General features: G+C 39.0%; 1 protein-coding gene across 1 annotated transcript in view; it reads left to right on the forward strand.

Moving 5' to 3' along the window:
• The window catches only part of plxnd1 (plexin D1), a 59490-nt gene extending 32421 nt beyond the window's left edge, over positions 1 to 27069 (forward strand). Inside the window, exons 15-36 of the mRNA XM_088636491.1 lie at positions 1849 to 1988; positions 2569 to 2748; positions 3298 to 3385; positions 3729 to 3992; positions 8498 to 8647; positions 11692 to 11806; positions 13183 to 13290; positions 15116 to 15228; positions 16167 to 16271; positions 16619 to 16749; positions 17276 to 17474; positions 18308 to 18454; positions 18985 to 19141; positions 19564 to 19667; positions 19863 to 19926; positions 20937 to 20971; positions 21537 to 21641; positions 22058 to 22221; positions 22758 to 22905; positions 24235 to 24375; positions 24929 to 25003; positions 25846 to 27069. Of these exons, the coding sequence (XP_088492617.1) occupies positions 1849 to 1988; positions 2569 to 2748; positions 3298 to 3385; positions 3729 to 3992; positions 8498 to 8647; positions 11692 to 11806; positions 13183 to 13290; positions 15116 to 15228; positions 16167 to 16271; positions 16619 to 16749; positions 17276 to 17474; positions 18308 to 18454; positions 18985 to 19141; positions 19564 to 19667; positions 19863 to 19926; positions 20937 to 20971; positions 21537 to 21641; positions 22058 to 22221; positions 22758 to 22905; positions 24235 to 24375; positions 24929 to 25003; positions 25846 to 25962 (2850 nt within the window). The 3' untranslated portion in view covers positions 25963 to 27069. The remainder of the gene's footprint in view (positions 1 to 1848; positions 1989 to 2568; positions 2749 to 3297; positions 3386 to 3728; positions 3993 to 8497; positions 8648 to 11691; positions 11807 to 13182; positions 13291 to 15115; positions 15229 to 16166; positions 16272 to 16618; positions 16750 to 17275; positions 17475 to 18307; positions 18455 to 18984; positions 19142 to 19563; positions 19668 to 19862; positions 19927 to 20936; positions 20972 to 21536; positions 21642 to 22057; positions 22222 to 22757; positions 22906 to 24234; positions 24376 to 24928; positions 25004 to 25845) is intronic.
• The last annotated feature ends 216 nt before the right edge of the window (positions 27070 to 27285 follow it).

Genomic DNA, 27285 nt, shown 5'->3' on the forward strand with positions numbered 1-27285 from the left:
CCTGCACATAGAGGTCCCATAAGAAGGAACTTGTCACTTTGTGCACAAATGTTATTAGACGTCATTTTAAATGATTTTCTTTTAACTTCCAAAAGTGCAAATCTTTGGAGTTCTTTGAATGTGTGTTATATAAAGCCTTAACGACATTTATTCTGAATTTCTGCATTGTTGCAGCTAATAGTTCTTTACTGTTTTTAATATGTTTTTCTAGGAACTCCAGACATTTCACTGCTCAGTTATTCATATTTCACAGGGTTATGCCTGTGAATACAGTGGCAGAGACCAAACATGACTAAACCATACTGTATAATGATTTCAAATCACTGAGTCTCTAAAATTCTCAACTGACATGTTCATGGGTGTGGTGAAAAAAGTCTTTAACTGTTTCAATGGTACTGACCCCGTACATGTTTGAGCAGCTCTGCGAATAGGATGAAATAAATAAAGTGATCTGTTCACTCTGTATTTTGAACACTGCACGAATAAAATTCAGCTGGATATTCTTTTTTTATTTCATCACAAGACAAACAAAACACTGGGCCCACTGTGAAGGGAGCTCCCATTAAAATATGTAAACCATTAAGATGAGTCATTTCTTCCTTTGAAATATTGAGCTAAAAAGTTGTCTGTCTTTTGAAGCCATAATTTCATTTTTCATGGATTTTTTAGATTTATCTGAGCTTGAAATTACTTCAAGCTTCTTGCACCTTTCCAACTCAGAAGGGCCGAAGATTTCTCGATATGAATGAGAGTTTCCTTCTCAGAACTGATCCCTTCAATGGTAACTCTCCATACAAATCACAAAAAGAGAGCATTAAAGGAAGCATAATCAATTTTACCATCTTCATCACAGTTGTAGATGAAAGTGACCTTTGGACACTTTGCTAAGATAGTAGAGAAGAAGCAGAACACTAACCTGCTAAGTACAAAAGTGTACAGTACCTGTAGGGTGGATGTTATCAATGAAACACAATTGCTTTTTACACAAATGCTCAACAAACATTTCTTTTGGCAAGTTTTCTTTGAAATAAGATCCAAAAAAAGAGGTGAATATGGGGAGGTATCATTCAGATACTATAGCTGCAATCTAAATTAACTTCCCCTGCGGATTTACCAAGATTAAAATGTGGCGCTCATAGACGAGAAGGAAATGTGCTGTTTATCTCCGACCAAGTTTTTTTCTCCCCAGGAAACATCTGCCACAATAAACACGCGTCACGCAGTGACCATGTCTCAGACAATAGCCCCTGACAGACCCCCCCTTCCCCATGAGGAAGTGAATCCTGTCTTGGGGAATAAGAAATGTGCAGGACAGTTGAGAACAGGCCTGTCTTTTGTTATAGAGAATTAAAAGGGAGGTATACTTGAGGCCAGTGAAAAGTACTACATTTCAGGCTGCCACAAAACACCAGACTGGCTTGGCCATGGGCCATACCAGATATTTGTCAAGTCACCAAGGCTCTGGGTTTTGAAATGCAATCAGGAATAAGACAGCATGCAACGCCATACATTTCTCATCCGAAAACACCGCCTGATATGTTGTGCACACAACGTGAATCACTTTGATTCATATTTATACTGTATCACCACCTGGGGAACGTGGATATGTGTATAAAATATCTGAATGTAATTTTTTAGCAAAGCAAAAGTTTATTGGACAAATTACTGAAGATGATGGCGGCTGAGAAGCATTTTGTCTTACGCGGGGAACATATACACATTTCTTCTCTTTTAAAAGTCAAGTGTCTGCGTTCATCTGGGTTTGGAGTAGTGCACTAGCAGAACATGAGTGAGAGATTGTGCTCCTTCAATCCGAAAGGTGGTTTATCAGCCTCTTTTTTTCTTCAGGTGCCGGAGGTTTTCTCTATTGAGCCGAAAAACGGCTCCAGGGCTGGGGGAACCAAAGTCACCATCAGTGGGAGACACCTGGGAGTTGGCACGAGGGTGAGAGTGAAGGTCAACGGGACTCAGGAATGCACTGACCTGATGTAAGTTTTTCTCTCCTTTCCAGGCATGCAGCATTCCAGAGTGTGCAGCAGATTTACACTATTTCACACTTTGCGATTTTACTAGGTCATTATCAACCTGTTTAGGAATTGCTTTCAATAATAATTTGAATAATATATAGCATTTTTTTCTGGACACTCCACTCAAAGCACTTTACAGGTAATGGGGACTCCCCTCCACCACCACCGATATGTAGCCCCGAGTACGCTCGTACTCAGACGTAGGAGTACGCTCACCACACATCAGCTGTCAGTGGGAAGGAGAGCAGAGTAATGAAGTCAATTCAGAGAAAGGGATTATTAGGAGGCCATGATTGGTAATGGCCAGGAGGAAATTTGGCCAGGACACTAGGGTAACACCCCTTCTCTTTTCGAGAAATGCCCTTGGATTTTTAATGGCCTTAAAAAGTCAGGACCTTGGTTTTACATCTCATTTGAAGGATGGTGGCTTCACAGACCTACACAGACTCTTCTAGCAGCAGCCTTAGCTTCCCCTGGAGGTCTGCCATCCAGGTACTTTTGAGCTTTGATGATGATTCCTTCTTTCTCTCTGCCCTCACAGACGAACAGAGGACACTATTAAATGCACCATGCCTGCAGCAAAGCACTCCAAGACCGAGGCTGTCCAGGTGTGCGTTGAGTTTGAGGAAACCCCTTGTCAAAACTCAAAGTGGGTCACCCAGTACACCTATGAGAAAAACCCTGACATAGCGGCCATCAGGCCAGGAACAAGCCATCTCAGGTGCAGTACCTCTTCAGAAGCATTATAATGTACTAATGACAATACAGTAAACCCTCAGTTTAAAGGACTAGACTTCAGATTTAACAGACAAAGTCTGCTGAAGGGCAATTATGTCTGTAAAATCAGAAATACAGGACTGTCCTCACAATAACAGACTAAGTAGTATATTATACTGTATACCAAGGGTATACTGTAATCACCTTTCTCCACCACCAGCTGCAGGTTTTCAGGGAAATGCAAACTAACTCTTCATATTACCAGATAAATAAGAAATGACAATATTGAATTGTAGACCTGCCTTTAAAGTGTAATCTATTACGTTAACTATTTTCTGAAAATGCCCCATAATGATATATAGTAGTGAATCTATCTTCAAAGCATCCATTAGATCTTAAGATTCTTTTAGAGAATTTTAAACAAGTTGTCAAACTAAAAGCCTCTTAAGCTTTCAAACTGTGAGTTAATGATATATGCAGTATGGGGAATTGTTTTCTTGAGTGTCTCCTCCATGGCTTTGAATTGCTATTCAAATTGTCTGTTTTTTATCAGTGGAGGAAGAAGAATCACAGTGATGGGACATGGTTTCAATCTCGTACAGAATGTCACTATGGAGGTCAAAGAAAGCAGAGAGCAAGCTGTAAGTGTGATGTCTGTGCTTCTGATTACTATCATTATAAGTCAGAACACTTATACTAAATATGCTACCCGGTTTAAATATCTTGACATTCTTCAGATACTTAACTGAATTTCCTGCTATTTGTATATCTGTTAAAATGTATGAAACTATACCTCGGGATCCTAGCAAAGGGTAGTATACAATATTTAATGTTGGCTGACAGGTTGGTATGTTGGTGGCCAGGAGTATGTTAGTGACTACTAGCAGAACAGGGTTGCTTAGGTTAGAGTTTTTATACCCCTTGGGATATTCTGGATCCCAGGAGGAAGTCATTTTGTAATGTAACTGTGAATGTTCCTTTCAGCAATGCTACGTTCATACAAACTACATTATCAGCTGCCAGTCCCCACCAGCTCTGCATCCTATGAAAGCTACAGTGGAGTTTTATCTGAACGGTGTCCTGTACACACGGGAAAGTCCTGCTGCTCCCTATGGGCTGGAGGATGAGGACGAGCCTCACAGCGGCCTCTTTTCCCTGGAATATCTGGGGGACCCTCAGTTCCACACCGCCAGCAAGGAGAGACTGATCAAACACCATCCGGGAGAACCCCTTACCCTGATCATCAATGTGAGTCTCTCCTATAATTAAGAAATATATTTTCTGCCCTCAGATGAGACAGTGTGTTACAGTGAAATGCATAAGTATTGAGACAGTGAAATTAACCTTGTCATTTTTGCTGTGTAATACTGAAATTTGTATTTCAGATCCAAAGACAAATAAAATTAAAAAGTACAGAATATCACCATTTATTTTGGGATATTTTTAAGCATACATGTTAAACACTGTTTTAACAATTTCAGGCCCACATAAGTATTGGGACTAATGAACCTAAAGTAAATTAAACTAAAGTAAAAGGTTTTTGGTCACGTACCCCTTACGTGCAATGACTTCTTCAAATCTGTGACCCATCAACATTACCTGACTCTTAATATGTTCCTTTTTAGATGCTTTGCCTAGTCTTTGCTACAATGCTGAAATGCTGAAAATGCTATCCTGCTTGAGAATGGCAACAGTTGGAGTAACAGTTTCACAGAGGCAGTTTGAAGATAAAAAATGACAGAACCTTCCTAGTTTGCAAGCTGTATACAAACAGTTCAGCATATCTAGCGCTGCTAAATAAAAAAGGATCACTCCCATGTGTCTTTGATAAGAACAATATCTCGACTGAAGTCATGTTTGTCGGCGGTCTCTGCCCCAGCAGCACACAAGCCAGAACTGGCACATGAAGACCTTGTTTTTGGCAGGAGTCCTTTTTTCGAGTGCTTTTCTCAGAAAAGTGAGCCTTGTTAAACATCCAAGTCTTAGCTGCAGTCACGTTCTTTTGTTGCTTGTTTGAGGTGTGACACTCCACTGGGCATGTTGTAACGGATTTTTGAAAAAGGTGGGACCAGGGCAGAAGATACACTAACACAGCCATAATGTTAAAAAAGTTGTTCTCTTTATTTACGGTGCAGGAGAAAAACAGCCACCAAGCAAACCAAAAGAAAATAAAAGCCTTTTTGAGCTCCTGACTATCTTAACTGTCCTGTTGAGCAGCCAGGAAGCCCACTGGTATTAAAACCAAACGGCAGTTCGATACTCTCTTCTTGATACTCTTCACAAAAATACCATTATTTTTTTAAACTATTACCTGACCAGCTGTCCTGCAGTTACTGGTCAGGTGACTGAGAGCAGCAGCTCATTCTCCAAAATGTCCTGGGCTGCCACCTTGTCACAAAAGTGGGATTTTCTTACTTTAGCTTCCTCTTCAACAAGTAAAATGCATGGTTAATACGATTCAGAAGAGGGGATAGATGGGCCAGCTTCAAAGTTTCCACTTCTTATGCTTGTTATTTCCGATGAGCCCCTTGGATAGGTGTGCAGTATTTTTGGGGTCATGTCTTGCTGCAGGGTGAATGGCTGCTCAATGAGTTGGACAACATTACTTTGGTCATGGGGAGACAACATTTCTGTAGATGTCATAATTCATTCTGCTGCTACCATTATCAGTTATATCATCAATAGTGAGCCCCTTCCAGAGGCAATCATGCCTGCCCAAACTATGCTACTACCTCTACAATACTTCACAGATGAAGTAGTTCCTCTTCCTCCTTCGTTTTGCTTTTCCATGACTTAGGTAGAGGTTTATCTTTGTATCCTCTGTCCACAAAACTTTGCTCCACAACTGTTGTGGCTCTTCTTTGTACTTCTTAACAAATTCAGATTTGACTCGTTGTCTTTAGTGCTGATAAGAGATTTGCATTTTGCTGTGTAGCCCTTGTAATTCTCCTGTTGAAGTCTGCTGTCTTTACTAAACTAAAATACTTTCACCCCTGCACTCTGGAGATTAACAGAAAACTTTTTGGCTGTTGTTTTAGGGTTTTTCATCATAGGTCTAATGGTTTTTCTGTTATCAACGTCTGTTTTCTTCCTTGGACAACCAGGTCTTTGTCAACGCCTTTCTCCTCTGGTAGTTTCGCTCTGCAATGATTCTAATTAGAATTATCTTTGCTTTCATTTTCACAGTAGCTTTGCTTTTCCACCCCCCACCCCCCAATACTTAATAGTTTTCACTGTAGGGCAATGTAGAATGCAGAATATCAGACTTTGAATACTTTCCTGTCTTCTGTGGTATACAATCAGGGTTAGTAGAACACGCCATTTTGCTGAAAATGCTATCCTGTTTGAGAATGGCAACAGTTGGTGTAACAGTTTCTCAGAGGCAGTTTGAAAATAAAAAATGACAGAGCCTTCCTAGTTTGCAAGCAATATCCAAACAGTTCAGCATATCTAGCTCTGCTAAATAAAAAAGGATCACTCCCATGTGTCTTTGATAAGAACAATATCTCGATTGAAGTCATGTTTGTTGGCAGTCTCTGCCCCAGCAGCACACAAGCCAGAACTGGCACGTGAAGACCTTGTGCTTGGCAGGAGTCCTTTTTCGAGTGCTTCTCAAGCCCAGGTTTGTTAAAGGCTCTCTCATCCCTCACTTTTCTCAGAAAATTGAGCCTTTTTAATAAACATCCAAGAAATCACTGAAAATGCAACACTATAAAAATGCTATGGCTTGCAGAGTTTATTTGTTGCATTTTTAATTCTTCTCAGTTAAACCCCAAAATCAAAGAACACCCCAAAATCAATTTACATGGATCATCTTGAGTTGGGAATTTCATGTTTGCAACCAGTAAAAAAAATGATTTCACTTAAAAACGAGGTACAAATTCTTAGTTACTTGCCTTGTGTCTTTAAGTACAGCACTGTGCAGTTTGCATTTCAGCATGTGTGTGGTTTATACAGTAGGTGGTAAGTCTTGGATATATGTGATTTCAGTTGTTTTAGCTAAATATATAGAATATATTTACACATATATATTTCATTATTATGTAACAGAATTAAATTTGCATAATATATCCAACACATCATGTCCATGTATTAAATGAATATGGGACACTTTGGAAAAAAAGGGTTCATACAGTTGGTTTTGTAGTCATGCTAAAATCAGCACCACCTTCCCCCACCACTAAAGCACAAGAAAAGTTTGTTTTCCTGTCTGCTGGGGAAATCCCATTGACTCTCATTTTATTTTTATTTCCTGACCCGTACCCCTTAGAAATGGAACTCGACACAGGATGAGAGCAGACCAAAAGACATATCATTTAGGCAATTTTAGATTTAAAGGAAGATACCATTAGGTTTATGGGCAAAGTCGAGTACATTGTGGGAACATCCTCAAATTGGTTCTATCTTCATGGGGACATTTTCTCAGGTTTTGTCCCCTCATTGACTGGTAAACATGTCAGCTCTGTTTTTTTGTCACTCTGCCAGAAGGACACTGACCACCCATGTTCATTTCATTTTAAAATTGCTTTTACAAGCAATTTCTTCAAAAATGAAGGTTTTGGCTTCAAAGCCTGAATGCTGTCAGCAATGGGCAGGGATGTTGTCATGCTTAAGTTAAAAGGCCAGGACCACAAATATTAACCTAAATACTAAGGTATGTTCTCATAATGTATGTGTGAGGTCTGGGCTGACCTACTGTAGGTTTAGGCCTTTTTATGTAAACAAAATGTAAAAAAACAATTCTAGCTACTTCATCCAAGTCAGCTTTTTGGTTAAACTGATGTGGAAATAGAACAGACTTGTAGAAAATAAAATGCAGGTCTAGCAAATAAAACCAACTTGTTTTTTTCCTTAGATCTTAAGAAACTCTTAGTTCAGTAATCGGACGCACTGGGTTTGGTGAGGAAGACAGGTGTTATTTTATAGACATTAAGGAAACATTTGTTGACAGAGACGGAGGGTTTGTATCCTGGGATTGGTCAGGGCCAGAAGTTCAGTCAGCAATGGGAAATTATTCCAGAATAAACAGCCTGTTTGCCACATGCAGGGTTTGCACATTTTTTTATTTTTAGCGTCCCACCTAACTCACCCTTGGTCTCCTTTTTTTTTACTTAGACTGGCTCAGAATTTCTATGTGATATCAAGCCATTCTAAAACACCTGTTGCCTGAATTAATTGTCTGACCACTCCACACTGAGTTAGACAGATGTTTCACGTCCTGTACAACCTGCACATTTATCTTCAACAGTTCCTTATTTCTGACCAAACAGCATTCAGTAGGTGATCCATTCATAATGAAGTGACACAAAACAGAGTAAACATTTATCAAACCATTCTGTGGAGGTCCAATGGTTATAGCTCTTAGGTAACGCTGCTGAATGACAGGGATTGTGAAACTCAGAAATGATTACAGGGTACTTACCAGTTACAAATTCTATTCAGCCACGTGAGAGCTGAGAACAAATTCCTCAAATAAAAAAACTGAAATGAAAAACTTATCTGTAACAAAAAACAGAAGACACCATGGTCCCTCAGCAACATAGTTGTTAAACATTGCTCTAGCTGTTTGCACACAAAAAAAACATTCAGGGGAACAAAACAAGTTAAAACCCCTGGGACTTCCTATGGACTTACGAACAAAGCAAACTCTTATAAACAATTGTGACTTAAAACAGTAAGAATGACATATTAGTCAAATGGGAGTCAAGAAGGTTCAGAAAAAAATGTGTTTATTATTGTTCTGACTTTTTCAGAAAGAGCCAAACAACCTGGGACTTAGTCTAGAAGAATACAAAGTAATGATTGGCCCCATTCCATGTGACATCAGCTTCAACAATGATCAACTGTTCCACTGCACCATCAACGGATCCCTGAGCTCCAATGAGAGACAACTTCCTGTCACAGTAAGTACACTGCTCTAGGTGTACAGCTCTGTGCGTGATTCTTGTAAATTTGCATATTCCAGGTAACAATTAAAAAATATATAGGGTTTTCCAGTGTTTTTGCAAACAGAAAAATGGTCAGCAGTTATACAGTTTTTGTAAATGGATTCAAGAGTGAACTAGCAGAATTTCAGAACCTGATTAATTAACTTTCTTTGGAATTAGCATTGTATTCTGACATACAGTAGCTATCATATCTTGATATAATGCGGCTCATAGTCATTTCTTGTTTGATTGTAAAATGCCTTTTATTTTCTTTGGCACTGTACTGTGTTTGAGTATCACAATGGGGAACCTCCAACATGTTATTTTTTAGATCAGCCCCATTCCAAAATAGGAACTGCCTGCAGTCTTTTTTTTCCTAAAACAAATACGTTTTATTATTTTTTTATCACTAAGTTCTTAAAATAAATATTTCTTTGTTTGTTCTTTAAAAGAGATTTCTAGAGAGGCTCCACGTGAGTCCTATGAGGAAGTAAAAAAGGGGAATATACTGGTTTCCAAACTACTCGTCAAAGATTATACAGTGTGCTTCAGATGTGTTCCTTTAAAAAGTTGAAATTAATAAACAGAATTAAAATAACTAAACAATAAAGAAAGCAAAGAAAGGAAAGTCTACTTACAGCTTCCCTCACCAATCCCTGAAAATGTTGATGTGAAGTATTTATGGAAAAAATAAAAGTTCATATTTACCATAGCTGCCTCAAAGAGCTGAAGTGTTCAATGTCCAAATATCGCTACCTACAGTACGTGAAGTTTGTATGTTCTCCCCATGTTTGTGTTTGGTTGCCTCTGGGTGCTCCGTTTCCTCTCACAGTCCAAAATCATGCTGGCAGGTTAATTTTTTTTTTGGGAAAATTGACCCTGTCGTGAGTGTGCCTGTGTGTGTGTGCACTGCGATGGACTGGTGTACTGTCCAGAGAGTATCCTGCCTTGTGCCTGGTGCTTGCCAGGTTAGGCTCCAGTTCCCCCGCGGCCTTGTATTGGATAAAGCGGTTAGAAATTGGGTGGATATTCAAGAACTGCACAAAGGCCTGCATCTTAGCACCCCTACAAAAAATACTGGGGTCCAGGGGATGGATTTCCTCTGGGGTTTAAGCTACTTTTATGGGTAGGGTTTCAATTATATATCACACCACGTGGCACAATTTGGAACGCTCCACAACTCTAGCGTCTGCGTTGGGAGGTTTGCAATTAACTGCCACCTGCTGCGTTCTTTCTCTAAATGTACAGTATTTATTTCCTTTACTGATTGATGGACTTTTAGCACAAAAGTTCAGGAAAAGATCAGACCCTAATCTCACCCACTTCTGCCTGCCATGTCGGAAAATAGCACAGTTCTTGCTGACCCAGTTGTGCGTTCTCACACCTCCTCCCTCCGCCCCATCTTCGGCCTTGCAGCAGCACCCCGACTCAAACTCAGCCTTCATTAAAGGAAAGGGGAGGTCTAATAGCCCCGTAATTACAGATCTATTCAAATCAGGCTTTTTTAACATCAGTTAAAATGGACTCATCAGTAATGGACTGAACTAATGAAGTGGACACATTTACATCAACAGCATCCATTGGTCATGTGTATGTCTAAATCAGGGGAAGCGTACCCTGTCTCCTTGGAGACTGTATCCTACCATGATCCCCCATTTGCCTTACAGAAGTACAGGGCCGCTCTTTACCCACGTCTCTCAGAGAGGGGTGTGTGGTTGTGATCTTCAGCTCTCCCACTGCAGTGCAAGGTCCCGTTTTTCTGGTCAAACTGAATAAAAGCTTGGAATTCCTCATTTGGGTTAACAATTGGGGATCAAATGTTATTTGTTTCATCTAAAAGGTGGCACTGGCTAAAAGTAAATACACATTGGAGATCTGTTTATCATTTATGCCACAAGATATAGCAGAATAGCAACTTATATAACTTGCACAGAAAGCCAAGGGAGTGTCACAGAGTTGGAACTGGATAGATCCAATTTCTCGATAGATTCAAAAACATAGGGAGTTTTCTTAAGACATAGTCATAAGATCAGAAAAGCACTAGGGAAATAACTGAATAAAAAAAGACCAAATAAATGTAAGTTAAAGATATATTTTTATAATAAACCTAGCCCAATATCAGTGCACTGTAATTAAGGCAAAATAATGGCTTTGAAGGTGTTGCAATACCAAGCATAGAAATATTGAGAAAGAGGCTGAAAAACTGATGTTGGCCAGATGGTTTCAGTAACTTTGAGTTAAGAATTGAGACCCATCCGATCTATTTTGTAATACAATGTTTTGTAATATGACCACCTTCTAATATCCACATCTACATTAGAATGTGTAATTCTTCAGAATTGTATTGGTAGCGTGTGTTCTTCAGGTTTCTTTTCAAAAATGTAAAATGCAAAAGAAGAGAAATATGTAAAATGATTCAATAAATGTAAATTGAGTATATTTACCTTTGAAGTAACTTTTAAGTAAAACATTATTTTCCAAAAATACTTTTTGCCCCAATTAAACTTGGTGTTTTAGTACTGACACAAAACATACATTTTCTTCCATTGTTCTACAAAAATGTCCTCTTTTTGGTGATGATAGGCACGTTCAAACTTTCCTGCTCCTTCAAACGGGATCAGACTTTTCCTAAGGGCACTACAGTGGAGAACTCCTTTCATCGAGAGACAAATCAATTTGCACATTGTCCAGTATAAAATTGTCATATTATTAAATGTCATTTGGACATTTGTCTGGCTAGATGACATGATATCTTGCTTTAAAATTCAGCCCAGAGGTCAAATGAAAGTAAAAATAACTTCTTTGCTATTTGCTCACGAAATGGAAGAAATTAGCACCTCAATCCCAGGCCAGTGTGGTTCGACGGTAGTTCATATTTAGCCAGGCACAGTGTTTTATACTCTTCTATGAAGATAGGCACTCCTGGGAAGAGTGTCTGCCTGCTGAAGGTCATATCCTCTTCTTTGAAGCTCTGTGTTTGATTATAGGAAGTAAAGGAAACTCTTTCTGTCTCTGTTCAGGTGGAGGTTGGGAATTTCCGCAAGGTCATTGCCATGGTGCAGCTGGGAGGCAGTGAGCTGGCGATTGTGGTGTCCATTGTAGTGTGCTGTGTCTTGCTGCTTTTCTGCACAGTAGGTAAGATGGTTCACGGTGTCAGTTCATGTTGAATCCAAAGGTTTTGAGAAGCTGGCTAATCATGTCACTGCAGTTTAGTAATATAATAATATCAGAATAATATCCTTACACTTATTCAGAGCTTTTCTGGGCACTCATCTCAAACCACTTTACAGGTAATGGGTTCTGCCCTTCTGTCACCACCAATGTGTAGCCCCCACCTGGGTGATGCGACGACAGCCAAAGTGCACCAGTACGCTCCCCACACACCAGCTATCAGTGAGGAGGAGAACAGAGTAATGAAGCCAATTCATAGATTTGGATTATTAGGAGGCCATGATTGGTAAAGGCCAGAAGGAGAAATTTGTCCAGGACACCTACTCTTTTCGAGGAACACCCTGGGATTTTTAATGATCATGGAGAGTCAGGACCTTGAGTTTACGTCTCATCCAAAGGATGGTGTCTTTTTTATAGTATAGTTTCCACGTCAGATTAGGATCCACAGAGACTGCAGGGTGAGCCCTCCCTGCTGGTCCCACTAACACCTCTTCCAGCAGCTTTCCCAGGAGATCTACCATCCAGGCACTGGCCAGGCTCATACCTGCTGAGCTTCAGTGGGTTCTCAGTTGTGAGCTGCAGGGCGATATTGCTGCTGATAGTAAGCAGTCACTGCTTTAATTAAGGCAGATATTTCACTCGACACCAGATACATAGACATAGATAAAAGATAATAATGGAAGCAGGATTGCTGTGTGCACTTGAGTTTCTCACAACCTTTAAACTGTCAATTTCTTCCACTCCAGTTACAAGGAGTGGACCTCTAGCCCTTCATCTGAAGTGCAGCTCAAAAGCACAGCTGTTCCTTGTAGTGTGTGTGATCAAAATCTCATTCTAAAAGTGCTATTCACATTTCAAACAGAGCTCTTGTTTCATTAGATTATGTCTCCATAAGGCTTTTTGGGACTGAAATACACAGTGAGTTATGGCTTCTCAACATGAATGGTACTGAGAATATGCAATAACATCGTAACTCTATAAAAATATACTAAAAACAAAACCATCTAGGCTGCCATTGTCCCACTTTTAAGAAAACAACCTACTTTAGTAAAACCCATTTTTAAAAACGGGATTACATTCTATAAATACAACATTCAGATGAGTGAGTTGTAAGGAGACGAATCACTCTCCCTGCCTTTCCACCTGTCCACAGTGACAAATGCTATTTAACAGCAGCAGCTTAACCTTGGCGGTAGATCTGACGGCATCCATTCAGCCCATTCGCTGGTTCATTTCCCTGTTATGACTGTGGCAGACACGCAATATTCCCAGCTCATGCTGCCAAAATCGCCCACCGTGCTTAGGTTTTCTCAAAAGGCGCCCATCTCTTTTCTCCACAGCGCTGGTGGTGTACTGCACGAAGAGCCGCAGGGCAGAGCGCTACTGGCAGAAGACCTTAGTCCAAATGGAAGAAATGGAATCCCAGATTCGAGAGGAAATCCGCAAAGGTAATCCAACCCTCTGATCTAACGTTTGCGAGCAGTATTCTGTGAAAACCCTTCTGGCTCAGTGGCTTAACTTCCCCCCCAAATTATTGCAATGACAGTTCCCCCTTCTTTTCTATACATAATCATTGACAATATGTTCATGGTCTGCTACTGGACTTGTGCTTTTTTAAATTATTTTTTTATATTATAATCAAGACAATTGGGAGACAGCTGTAACTCCAATTGGAATCAGATGCTTGATGAAAGAAGTCACTTTTATTTTTATTTAATTTAGTTTTGGTGTTTTTGGCGTAGGAAGTGTTTCCCAAAGCATCTGGTGAGGTGATGAAGTGGATTTGCAGAGGGCAGAACTAAAAACTGAAAAGCTTAGCCAATACATACTAGTGCAGGAATTTGTTGCTGCCATCATTGTTTCTTTAGCACTGATCAAGTAAACATTGGTCTCTAATTATACCACCATTTCGCCACAGGGTTGGTATGATTAATAACCTTGTCTCTTTTATATTATAACTGAAACTAATGAGACATAGCTCAGAACAGACATCTGTTTCAAGGGTGAACAGAAAAACAAGCACCTCACCAGCACCACCACATCTGTAGCTCTGTAACATGGTTTGGAATTTTGCTGAAATCTTACAGTAACTTACTATCTTAAGCAAATGTTTTTCACATCTACCTCCTTCAGATTATTTTTTTCTTAAAATGTGAAATTCTAGTAAAACTCATAAAGCACACCAGGAACGAATTTGATTATTATGGAGTTTTGTCATAATATTTTTATGTATCTTGGACATCATTTTATGTGTTCTCTGGTCATGTTCCTTCAATGCTTTTTTTTCACAATGATATCTTAGTCATCTTGACGAGGACACAGGATTTTTGTGGTCGATCTTCTGCTGTGGCCTATAAAAATATAGAGGGTGTTTCTTGAGATCAAAAAGGGAAGGAAAAACTTTATGACGTGCCCAACATTTCAAGGAAAAGCTCTTTCTTCAGAAAGAAAGTTTAGCTATTGTTACTATTCACTAATTAGAGTTTCAAAATGATTTTATTGTCAAAATGTGAATGGTGTCTTTTGTAAACAAAAGATCCCACAGTGTGTCACACATACTGTATGCATGCATCAATAAGTATACCACCCACTTCAGTGACTCACAGCAGCCATTATACAACAGAAGACCCACCACACAGATCAGGTGAATAAGTGAGAAATTACTTCACCAATTAAATGAAGGCGGAGAGTGAGAAAAGCCAGACAGTGAGTACAAATTTAGCCAGTACACTGAAGATACCACTCCCTTTCTTACAGTATGAACAGTGCCATGTAATTGTTGTAATACCATACAGTCAGGAGGTTAATGTGTCATCTGAAGGGCCGTCCCTGGTCACTACAGTGAGCACTGGTTTTGGACATTCCGGTCCAGAGGGAATTGGGCCACCTGGTGGTCTGCCTACACCACTTACAGTAGCAACCTGGCTTAGAGGTCTCCCACTGACCAGGCCCACTGTTCCTTAGCTTCAGACATGAACAGGCTACAAGGTGGTGATGCTGCTGTCAGAAGTGAGATGTCGAGCAATGTTTCTCTTTGACAGCACTGTCTTGCAGAACTTAAAAAGTTCAGAACGTGGACAAGTACATGACAAGCAGGTGACTGGTATTTGTTACCCACCTCTTAAAATTAAGCACAGAAGAGTGGGAGAGAACCCATCAGTCAGTAAGAAAGGGATGGGAAAAGAAGGTTCTCCTTTTTTTGTTTCTGCCAAATAAAATTGAGCTGACTGTGACAAAGGATGTGCCATGTTCTTCCTCCCTCCCCCCAACAAGGCTTTGCTGAACTGCAGACAGACATGACAGACCTCACCGAGGAGTTAAACCGCAGCCAGGGAATTCCTTTTCTGGAATACAAGCAGTTTGTTACAAGAACTTTCTTTCCCAAGGTGGGTATTGTGTTTTACTGCCAAAGTCAGAAAAGGGGGCCAGCAGACAAATAGAACAATACTGGGCACACAATCAAAATTGCCACATCATACATGTACCTTCTTGGAAGAGTTCAGAAATGAGGTCAGAATCTTAGAAACTAGTGGGCAGCTCAGTGTTTGTTTTTTTTAATCTCAGGGGCAGGGGGAGTGTTTCGGTGCTGAAAAGTAGCATTGCTGTAAAATAAATCAACTTGGTCAAAACAGTCTCTGAAAATCATGCTGAATGCTGGAAGTCTAAAATAACAGACCATTCTAGTTTCAGAAGAGGCGTGAGATCTCTTCTTTTTAACTTCTCTTTGACTGTTAATATTCAGGGAAATGTTTAGCAGGGCCCAAGAAATTGTTTGCTTATGTTATGCAACAAAGTGTATGACTCAAAATCTTTGTAGATGGAATACTTAATAAGCACATTAAATATCAAAATTGAAAACCTTGCAAATATTTCAAATTCAGCTGTAAAAAATGCCTTGAAGTTGATTTATTCTAAACACTTATTCAGTTTAGGTTTTTATTTTTAAATTGTCCATTAATGCTTGTATCCATAATTGCTTTTCAACTGAATCTGAAGTACTATGGCTTGCTTGGAAGAAAATATTTTAATTTTTCAGTGTAGGAATGAATACATTTTCAGATGTAACTTTCCTTATTGTAAAAGAAAATGTAAAATTGTTACAAGTGTGTGCTCTATAGCACAGATGGAAAGGTTAATTCCTAGTCCAGAAATAATTCTGATAAATTGCCAACAAATGTGGTCTTCTTCAGTGTAATATTGCATGAAAGAGTTTGCCACAAACCTGTCTCTATGTGCTTATCCTAAGGCCACTGGCCATTTCCTATAAGAGCAGGGCTAAGTTTGTCCCAACTGTAATGGTGTGTATGTCTTCATCTCCCCCCAGATGTGCTCAGACTATGAGAGAAGCTTTGTCCAGCCGATATACGAAAATGATGCTCTGGGACCCAGGGCTGTACAGGAAACCCACCCCCTGTTGCAGGACTGGAAGGTGGGCCACTGAAAAAACAAACGGACCTGGAAACTTTTGGAACCTTTTTATAGTGCTTCATCTGCATTTGCAATTAAGATGAAATGGAAAAAGGAACACCTGCATTGTGCATTGTTTCATTTCAAAGAGTCGGAAAAACACCTCATTAAATGGAGGATATAAATGTCTAGATCACTGAAAACATAACAGATATGGCTTCTAATTATATTAAGTGGGTGTAGTGTTTAGACACTAATATATTGTCACTCAGATATGCATAAAAGCATTTTTGTATATTTAAAATTGTTATGTCAAGGGCTCATATTCCTGTATTGAAGTCACATTTCCATGTCCACGTTTGCATGCAGGCTACCAGCAACCACAAACCGAACATGGAGGAAGGAATCTCGTTATTCTCCACATTGCTCAACAACAAGCACTTCCTTATTACGTTTGTCCACGCGCTGGAGCAGCAGAAGGACTTTGCTGTGCGAGACAGGTACTCTTGAAGAAAGTGTTTCAGAATACTGTCATTTCACTGGGTTTGTGTTTTTCATTTTGGCTCTGGTATTTCACATCAGGACAGGCAAGCAGCATCCTCTTACAGACACCATGAAAAATGAGATTAAATTACTTAGTGATTAAGTGACTCCATCACCATCCAACACATTTTTGCATGCAGCTTCCAAAAAACAACTAACCTAAATTAAAAAAATGTTTTGATGAAGGATATGTAGGACTTATGAAGATATGTAGGACTTATGATATGTAGCTGTAAGAAATAGAATCATTTTCAATGCAAGAGATAGTTATAAACACAAAGCCAAATTGTTACATATACAGTATGAGGATGATTTTCTAGTGTTTTTCAATGGATCTGTGCAGTAGGACAGTTCTGATGGTTGAAAAAAACATCAAAAACATCCAACTTACATTCACACTGACCAGAGAAGCAGCTCTGAGTGACTGTTACATTGAGAATGGAGATTCCATTTTGACATAAGTATCTGTCTTTTTCTGTTCAGGTGTAACCTGGCCTCTCTCCTCACAATCGCTCTCCATGGTAAACTGGAGTATTACACCAGCATCATGAAGGACCTGCTAGTAGACCTGATAGATGCTTCTGCATCCAAGAACCCTAAGCTGATGTTGCGGAGGACAGAGTCTGTAGTGGAGAAGATGCTGACAAACTGGATGTCCATCTGCATGTACAGCTACCTGAAGGTGACTTCTGCACATCACATGACAAGTATAAAGACCGTACATCTGATGATCTGATAGTCAGGTTGCTTGGCTCCCTTAGATTGTGTGCAGTTACATTACTCATTTGACTGGGACTTCATTGGAAAGATCTGTGGTTTTATATGGATACAGAGTCACTGTTGTTGCGAAAAGCTTTTCATTGGCAGAAACATTTATGCACCCAAGACATCTTTTAACTGCTGTTTGTGAACCAGCTGTGTATCAGTTGATTTTGAAAGAGTTTAGCATTTCTCCCCCCCAAAAATAACAGTATGCAAAGTTAACAAATTTGGGATGGTTGAAAAAAGATTGTGGTTTAGTCTCAAAAGCTCTTTTCTTGAATATTCCTTAAAACCTCCGTTACATACAGATTTCCTGTGTATACTGTCATTGTGAGAATGACAGCAGCCATCATGCATGTTCATGGACTGTTGCTAAATACTGCAACGGATTGAAAAAAAACAGATCTTTAAAATATTTAAGGTACAGTACAACATAAAATTGGAGTTAATACAGCTGCACATTTAATAACAATATTTCTATTTATTTTAAATAAAATATCCATTTTTAAGCGACTGTCAAGTCTTTGCCATCTCGTTTCCAATTGTAATATATTATTTGCTTGGAGAAACAGGACAATGAGAGACTGCGGTCTGAACCACATGGAGCGAGGTGTATTCTCTCTTCATTCTGAGCTTCATTTCTAAATAGGCTTAAGCTCTAAAATTTGCAAGTGGCCATGCATTTTACCTACAGAGTATGTATATACTGTATATATATATGTAATAACAGGTTGCTTTTGGTTTTTTCCCTAGGAAATAGTGGGTGAGCCTTTCTTTTTGCTGCTCTGTGCAATCAAGCAGCAAATAAACAAGGGGTCCATTGATGCCATCACAGGGAAGGCCCGGTACACTCTCAATGAGGAATGGCTCCTGCGGGAGAACATCGAAGCCAAGCCCCAGGTGAGGCACAGAGGTGGAAAGAACATCCCACAATTGTTCTACTGCTGTCTTGTCCCATAGAGCACACTGAAGAATATTCTTCTTCTCAAAAGTCATGGGTTTCCATCTATGCAGCAGATGGTGTCTGCACCATTAATCAATATTAAGAATTGGGGAAAAAAATTACACTCAATTTATTGAACTCTGATGATTCTGTCTGATTCTCTGATGCTCTGATTTCCTGAGTTTTTAACATGGCTTCATTTTGCTGCACTAAACCTGGAAATACCATTTTATGCTACAGTTCATTTCTAAGGAATGTACACTGTAGTACAACAGGATATTGTCATGGTTGAGTGTAGTAAAGTACAATGAAGGCATGTCGAAACTATAGGAATACACTGCACAATTATGTTAATTCTATCCAAGTAGACTTTTACTGACATCCATCCAAACCATTTAATAAAACAATCCCTAAGGAGTAAGTTATAAAACATTTCCTTAAAACATTACCACATACGAGTCTAACACTGACCTTGTCTTCCACACAGAATATTAATGTGTCTTTCCAAGGCTGTGGGATGGACTCACTTACAGTTCGGGTAATGGATACAGACACCATCTGTCAAGTCAAGGAGAAAATCCTGGAGGCCTTTTACAAGAACCTGCCCTTCTCCCAGTGGCCCAGAGCTGAGGATGTGGACCTGGGTGAGAATCTCAGCTAGAGATGGGCTCTTCAGTCTCTTCAGCATCATTGCAAAGTTCAGACTTCCAGACACCTCCTCTTTTCATAAACACTACAATTACATAACATTGGCCATGCCAATATAATTTAAAGTGTGGTATTTTATTAAGAAGGTGGTGTCCTTAATCGTTTGGGAAACAATAATAAGTAAGAAGGGCCTTTAGGTGAAATCACACTGGTTAATGTTACCTAAATATTATTCACAGTTTCAGAACCTTAATGCCAACTCTTCTGTGATATATGGCAATTCAGCCTATGTGGATGCCACCTTTTAGGTACATGCTCAAAATCTGATTGTAGATTGAATCTGGTGATGTTAAGGCATTAAATTAACCAATAAAGCCAAAGTTTTAACATATTGTATTGTATCATGTCTTTGCTCTAGAGTGGTTTGCTTCTGGCAATGACAGCCGTCTTCTTCTTGACCTGGATGACACGTCTGTGATGGAGGACGGGAGAAAGAAGCTGAACACTGTCTTTCATTACAAGGTAGGGCTCTACTGTCGTGCTGCTTCATATTGCTAAACAATTGTTTCTGCGAGAAGCTTGACAACTTGTTCCAGTTCAAGAGAGAAGTACTCAAACTTTCAATTGTGTGCTGAGTTTATTGAATCAGCCTTTATGCTAAGACTGTATTTAATAATCAGCTATTCTATTGTCAATATTAAACTTTCACTCTCCCAGATCCCCGAAGAAGCGTCACTTGCCATGAGTTTGAAAGACAAGCGAGACAACACACTTGGAAGAGGTATGTCATTGATAATAGCAGCACTGAGCTGCTCCCATAAACACAAACCGATGTCTTTTTGCTATACAGTATGTGTCCCATTTTGAAATTGTCCTGAAATTGATTTAACTGAATCTTCTTCAGCATCGATATTCAGTTCAGAGTAACCGAGATGCTTGAAAGTTTGCTTCACTGACTACAATTTGTGCAAAGATTAGGAATGGAATTGTATATTTAAATTCACACTTCCCTGTTTAAACCATCTTAAAAGTAAGGCACAGATCTTAATCCTTCCGTTGGTTACTTGTTACAAATTATTTGTTGCATGGGGATTATCTGGTATTGTAACATTGAAAGTAAAACTGTTTTTCTGATGGGAAACGTAAGACTACGGAAAACTGAGGACTCCTTTATATAGTATCACTGTAATGTAATTCCCCTCTTCATGGTCCTTTTTTATGGATTTAAGAAATCAGTTTGAAAAAAATTCTAATGTCATACCCTGCTCTTTTAGTGCCTGTGGACCAAAATTGATTAAACTCATTTGAACATTTTAGTGATTTTGTGACTCAATTAGGAATAGTAAGAAAGTAGTTAGAAATAACATAGAGTGGGTATACTACTTTTAAAAGCAAAACAAAAAAGGAATATGTTTTAGCGATTCAAATTTCTAAGCCACAACAGTATAGAGCTTTAAATTTTTGCAATATGGCAACAGTTATTTTCTTGTTCAGTTTTGGCAAAGGGTTGCTTGTAATGATTAGAACTCTAATTTTATTGTACAATACATAATTAAAGGCACCTTCAGTTTAATCAGGTCTGAAATCTGATCAGCAAATATAGATATGGTTTGGAAAATACCTGCCTGCCAAAAGAATTGTTTTGAAAATTCAGTTTCAATGTTTATTTAGACCTTAGTCAAATCTTATGATGAGGAAACAGAATTCTAAAATAATCCATCAGAACTGGAACTGTAATCTTTGATATTGTGACTTAATGATTAAAAATATTTCTTTATTTTGTTTCTACAGTAAAAGACTTGGACACAGAAAAATATGTTCATCTGGTAAGCTCTGGCTGGCATTAGGCAGACTGTTAAAACGTAAAGCAGTGATATACCTTCTAAAATATTTAAAGAGAAAAAAAGACAGTATCATACTGTACCTATTATGTATACAAGATGGGTACATAAATGTATGTGATGTTTGCAAAAGGCAGATTAGATGGCAGCAGTTTGGAGTAGTGGTTAGGGCTTTGTCCTCAGAACTGGAGAGTTGTGGGTTCAGATCCCAGGCTGGATACTCCTCTTGTACCCATAAGCAATGTGACTGCCCTAGTGAAATACCGAGGTGCATAAATATAAGTTGTTTAGGATACAATAATGAGTGACCTAAATTAATAATAAATTACATGTACGACCAAGCTCATTGATAGCATATTTAAATCACAAGAAACGAAAACTCTAGTATATGATTAAAAACATAAAGTTCTGTTGTGCAAAGTGATACACAAGGGCTTTGAATAGTCATACTGATAAGTAAGTGGAAAATCTAAGCCCATTAACCTAAAAAGTCCAACAAAAGTCACTGCCAATTTGTTGAATGTGTCTTATTAATATTTCGTAAAAACAGGTTGCTCCAAACGACGAGCTAATGGAGACAAAGAGGTCCCAGAGGCACAGTCACCGGAAGAAAGTTCTGCCAGAGATCTACCTCACAAGGCTGCTCTCCACCAAGGTTAATACTCAGGCTACTGTCTCAGTCTGCTGTCTCTGGGTTGAGCCAAGCTCAGGAGCACCACAACCTCTGAAATGGTTCTTTATTTTTTTATTGAAGTCACTTCCATCTTCTCATTCAGCATGGCTTTCCGTGTTTCTTACTCAGTAAACACCATTACGACTATAAGTGACCCAACCAAAAGAGCAGTTGGTTCATTATAGTAACCTGGGCAGTGACTGAGCATCTTTGTTTAGCCATTGATGTACCTCTTTTACTCTGGTGTAACCTAAATTAATAAAGCAAGCAGGAGAAATCCACAAATTAGTAGTGAGTTGATCATTAATGATCAATGATAAACTGTTCATCACAATCTTAACTTTTTTTTAACAATACCCCAACCCCTGATTTTGTTTCCGGTTACTTTTATTTCACAGGGGACTCTCCAGAAGTTTCTGGATGACCTGTTCCAGGCAGTCCTCAGCATCCCTCAGGACAAGCCTCCCCTCGCTGTCAAGTACTTTTTTGATTTCCTGGAAGAACAGGCTGACAGAAGAGGCATCACTGACCCAGATACTTTGCACATCTGGAAGACCAACAGGTATGATAGCAAAACACAGCATGGGATTCACTATACAGTATGTAATGCAGGAGTTCTCTTATCAGGTGACTGCACTGTACATGAACAGTCATTAGTAATGAGATCGTATCCTTAATTCCCATCTTTGAAGCTACTCATACATGAGCACCTTAGGAATGCAAGAGTGTGGATCACCCAGTGTTCTGGTTGTGGGAAAGGTTAGGATCGTACTGGTAAGGCTCAGTCACAAAACTTTCTACATTTGAAGAAATTTTCTTCACTTACGAAGTGCTTGGAAATCTGTATGCAAGCCCATTACAGTTTGAGAGCTTTAAAAGGGATAGATTTTTAAGCAGCCCCCTGGCAAAGATCCAGCAACAAGAATCCCTTTGCCGGTGGAGTTCTGTTTTCACATGCTCCACATGGTGATATGGGATACATTTAATTATTGAATTTTTAATTAATGAATTCTTGGAACACATTTCATTTGTATTTAATTAGCGTGAAGCGAATGAGTGTGAGCTGCAGCACCGACCGTGCTTCTGTGTCTTTGGCAGCTTGCCTCTGCGGTTTTGGGTGAACATTTTGAAGAACCCTCAATTTGTGTTTGACATTGACAAGACGGATCACATGGACGCCTGTCTGTCCGTCATTGCCCAGGCTTTCATTGATGCATGCTCCATATCAGATCTGCAGCTAGGCAAGGTAAGGTCATTAAAAGTCTTTCATTATTAACCCTCTCTACCAGTTTTCGTTATGTATGTTGCTGTTGCGTCAATGGGGTGTCTAGGACAAGAGACATGAGATACCCTTTCCCACTTTTTTTTAAAACAAACTGCTGGTACAGGAAATCATCAGCTTAAATAGGCATCCTGGCCCATACACTCATCTTCCTTCCACAGATAACCTTTTGGTGTTTCCAGGGAAGGAACTTTAACCCCACACTGTAAACGTCTGATTCTTGTCTGTGGTTCGATGTTTGTTGTTGCTGATGTTGTTGCCGACTTCAGTTTAATTTTATGAACAGGGCTGTGTTTCTAGGAGAAAACAACGAGGCAGTATTCAAGATCCTTTTAGATGTTTTGCTTTCCAAAACAGTGAATGCAATAACGCCAGAATGGGTGGGAACATGGGATTTAAGGATAAAGTAGAGGAAGTGGCAAATGTAGTTCCACTCTTGAAACCATTTCCATCAGGAAACATGGTTATCTCAGGTCCTAAAATATGAATAAAGGGCCGGTGTAGGGTTATCCAACAGATGGAAAAGTCAAAGGAAATGCCCTGCTTGAAAAGGAAGGGAAGAGCTGTTTATCAAGTAGAGCACAGAGAGATTTGGGGATATGTGAATATCAGACAGATAATCTCAAATGTCATTCGTAAGAGACCCACCATCGGGAAGAGAAACTGGAAAAATGTATTTGGATAGGGAAAAAACATGGATTAAAAACAAAACTGTGTGCTTCAATGACATGGAAATAAACTGTTTTAAAAACTTTCACCCACATTTGGAACTTTCTTTTAATAACTATGGCCAGAAAAAGAGGTGGTGGATTAGTCTATCTGGAAAACAAAAGCACACTGAAAAGGTTGCATTTTGCTTTCCTACAATTGTTAAAGGAAATTCCTGTTTGTGTGGGTGTTTTTCGTGCACAATTAGTGACTAAAGCTTATCTGTGATCTTGATTATATGACTTCAGATAGCTTTAAAAAATTGTTTAAGGGATTAACTAAACTCAAAATACAGGTGCATGTCTTTAGGGCACAGCTGAGTAGATTACACTCACACTGTTTTTGTGACAGTTTTTAAAAGTGATTTTTTTTCTAATGGAAAACAAAAGATTGTTGTGCTCAAGATGTCAATTCTGCTTTTATTTCATGGGAGTTCAACATTTACTCATTGGGGCAAATGATAAATTGGAAAATTAAAATTAAACGTTCTAGTGAAATACAGTGTTTAACAATCAGCTTCATCCCTTCAGCTCTAGCTGTGTTGACAAGGCACATATCATCCTGGGGAATTGGGTTTCATTTCAGGATTCTCCCACCAACAAGTTGCTATATGCCAAGGAAATCCCAGAGTATAAGAAGACTGTTCAGCGGTATTACCAACAGATCCAGGAAATGACACCCCTGAGTGAACAGGAAATGAATGCACACTTGGCCGAGGAGTCCAGGGTAAGAGACTAGTGAAGCATCTCAGAGGACAGGAGTTTGATTCAAATTCCGATATCAGAATCTTACTTTTATGGTGGATTTTAGACTGCCAAGTCTTTGTATCATTAGAAGCTTCTGGGTGAAGGATAGATTCTTTAGTTAAAATGGCAATTCAGAAAGAACTGAGTATAAAATGTATCCAGTTACAGTATCAAGCTGCCTGGTATTACCAGGTTAATTTTGTAATGGCAGAACACACAGAAGTTTCAAGAATATGCATTTTCTTCTTCTGAACTATGTTTGCAAATGTTGAAGTGTCACAAATGTACAGAGTAGTACTCACCTCTTACGTTATAGAATGAAGAGTGATGTTTTTGATTTGCGTTACAATAATTCTTAAATGTTCTAAATATTAATTACCTGCAGTTATCTGGAGAATGTGAGTCTTTTTTCTAGACCAGTGAAAATTCACACATGCCTGATGTTGTTTTAGAAGAGCACTAATATGTACTATGAAGGAAAGGTGTTGTTTATGCTAGACATCATTATATCACCTTTTTTCTCAATTTTTCAGAAATACAGAAATGAGTTCAACACAAACCTGGCCCTGACTGAAATCTACAAGTACGCCAAGAGATACCGAATACAAGTAAGAAAACAGTGCCTCCAGCTTCCTCCAGACAAGCAGTTCCTATTCTGATTCATACAAGAAGGAAACATGCTAGGCTTAGCTATTCCCATTCTGTTTGTGATGTTTGACTTAAAAAAAACAAAAGTGAAGATTAAAGAAATGTAATCAGATCACAGCATAAACCATGATGAGAACTCTTTGATTCTTTATTTAGGTTTCATCGTTTTTATCTTTATCTTTATCTTTTTTATCTTGGCATAGCCTTCAGCTTATAATTGAAGATATAAATTCCACCGTAACTTGTGAAGAGTTCAGACTGAATGTGACAATTTTTGTATTCTAGAAGGCTGCAAGTTCTATATAGCGGAAAGCCAACCTCGAATGAGTATCACGTTGCACTTTCTATTTTTAACCCCCCTAATAAAAATAACTTTAAATCAGCCAGATTCTAAAAGAGGCTGCCTGGTTGAAATGCTGAGATAGGTTAGGAAATAGTTATTTTAGCTGTACCATGTTTTTCTTGAAAAGTCGGCTTGCTTCATTATTTTTCTTTTCATAGTGAAATGTCTCCCCAAAGTAAAGTGGATTCCTTGAGTTTTTCATTGTTTTTTCATGCAACTTTCATTTGCTGAAACAATATTTACAGTATGAAAGTAGAGCATTATATAAAGAGAGAGAGAGTGATTACACTGTGGACAGAATACCTGAATCACTATTGAGATGTGGTGATTTCAGTTGGTGACATTTTCCATATACTTTTATAAGGACCTTTTCCTCACAGCCTCTGTGTAGACAATTAGCTTTCCTCAAAGATGGGTACAAAAGACTTAAATGGGCTCTTTCCAATGTGCTTGTTGCAGGTTGTGAATGCACTAGAGGCCAACCCCACTACCAAGAGGACACAGCTGCAGCATAAATTTGAACAAGTCATTGCACTGGTGGAAGACAACATCTATGAGTGCAGTAGTGAAGCCTGAGGTGTACATCAGGCCTGGACATGAACAGACTATTTCCAAAACAGACCTGGCCCTCTTCTGTTGTGCCTGACCAGAGGTGGCAAAAATGTTGTCTAGCAAAGAGGGAAGATATGAGCATATTCTTACTGTACAAAAGGAGAAATGCTAATGAAAGTGTATAAATGATGGTGCTGCAATAAGCATTTGCACTGACTGCCTGCTGTCCCACACCACAGAGAGCAGCATCTATATCCAGCGTGTGAAGCTGGTACCCGTGGTTTCTTGAAATACCACGGAAGACAATTTCCTTTGTGGCTTTTCGCTCACCATTTTGGATGGGTAACTGTAAGAAAAAATAGACATATGAGTTAAGAACTTTGGAGAAGCACAAATGGAGCCGTTTTCTTCTAAGAAACTTCTGCACCTTTTGAATTGGTTTCGCTTTTTTATGCATCTGATGCCGAAGCAGTTTGCTTTTATTTCTGTTTAAATGAACTGTAAAGACCTTGGCTTGTTTTTTTGCCAGCATGATCAACATGAATAAGAGACTTTTTGGACAGATAAAGGTATGTTTAGTTCCACTAGGACAGTATAGGGCCAGCTGTTAATGGATATTCTAAAAGGGGTATGCCCTATCTTAAAGCAAACTAACCCCATCATTGAAACCAATACAAAAATGTGCTATACTTGTAAAACAGGTATTCTCAGCAATATTTATTCAGCAATGTTAGGAAAAGGCGTGTGCACTTTGGTGACATTATATGAAATAGACACCCTTGTCCAGCACCCAAAATTATTCTCAGGTTGAAGCATGGATAAGGAGTATTGTATGGTTTTAACTAACGCTGTGAAGTGATTAGAAGGAGAGAGACGAAAAAGAAAAAGATGAAGAATGTATACAATGTTTTGAATGTACAGGTGAACTAAAGGACCAGGGCACTGTTGCATCCCAAACATTCTCTGGGATCAGATGCTGGTTGTCTGACTAAATGAGCCACGAGTGAAGAAATGCTGGAAGTAGGAGCAATGAAGAATGTGAAAAGACTTTTCTGTTTTGTAAGAGGTTGGTATGTGACAGGTGAAAGTGAGAAACTAAAGGTGGAAATTAATAAAATGACTTGATAAAAAGCTGTACAGTACATTTCTACATGTAGTAAGTCAAACACTTCTTTGATTTTCCTGAATAAGAGAAGTTTGTGAATGAATAAGGGGCTATAGGCACAATGCCTGGAAACATACTAGCTTTTACAAAATCACAGCAATTTAGAAGGATTTGCATTGGGTATCAATGATGTGCACTCTAGCATATTTCCCCCTGTTGTCTATCTTTGTACATTATAATAC

Source organism: Lepisosteus platostomus, chromosome 6 (assembly GCF_059453375.1).
Source record: "Lepisosteus platostomus isolate fLepPlt1 chromosome 6, fLepPlt1.hap1, whole genome shotgun sequence".
In the NCBI taxonomy this organism is placed as follows: Eukaryota; Metazoa; Chordata; class Actinopteri; order Semionotiformes; family Lepisosteidae; genus Lepisosteus; species Lepisosteus platostomus.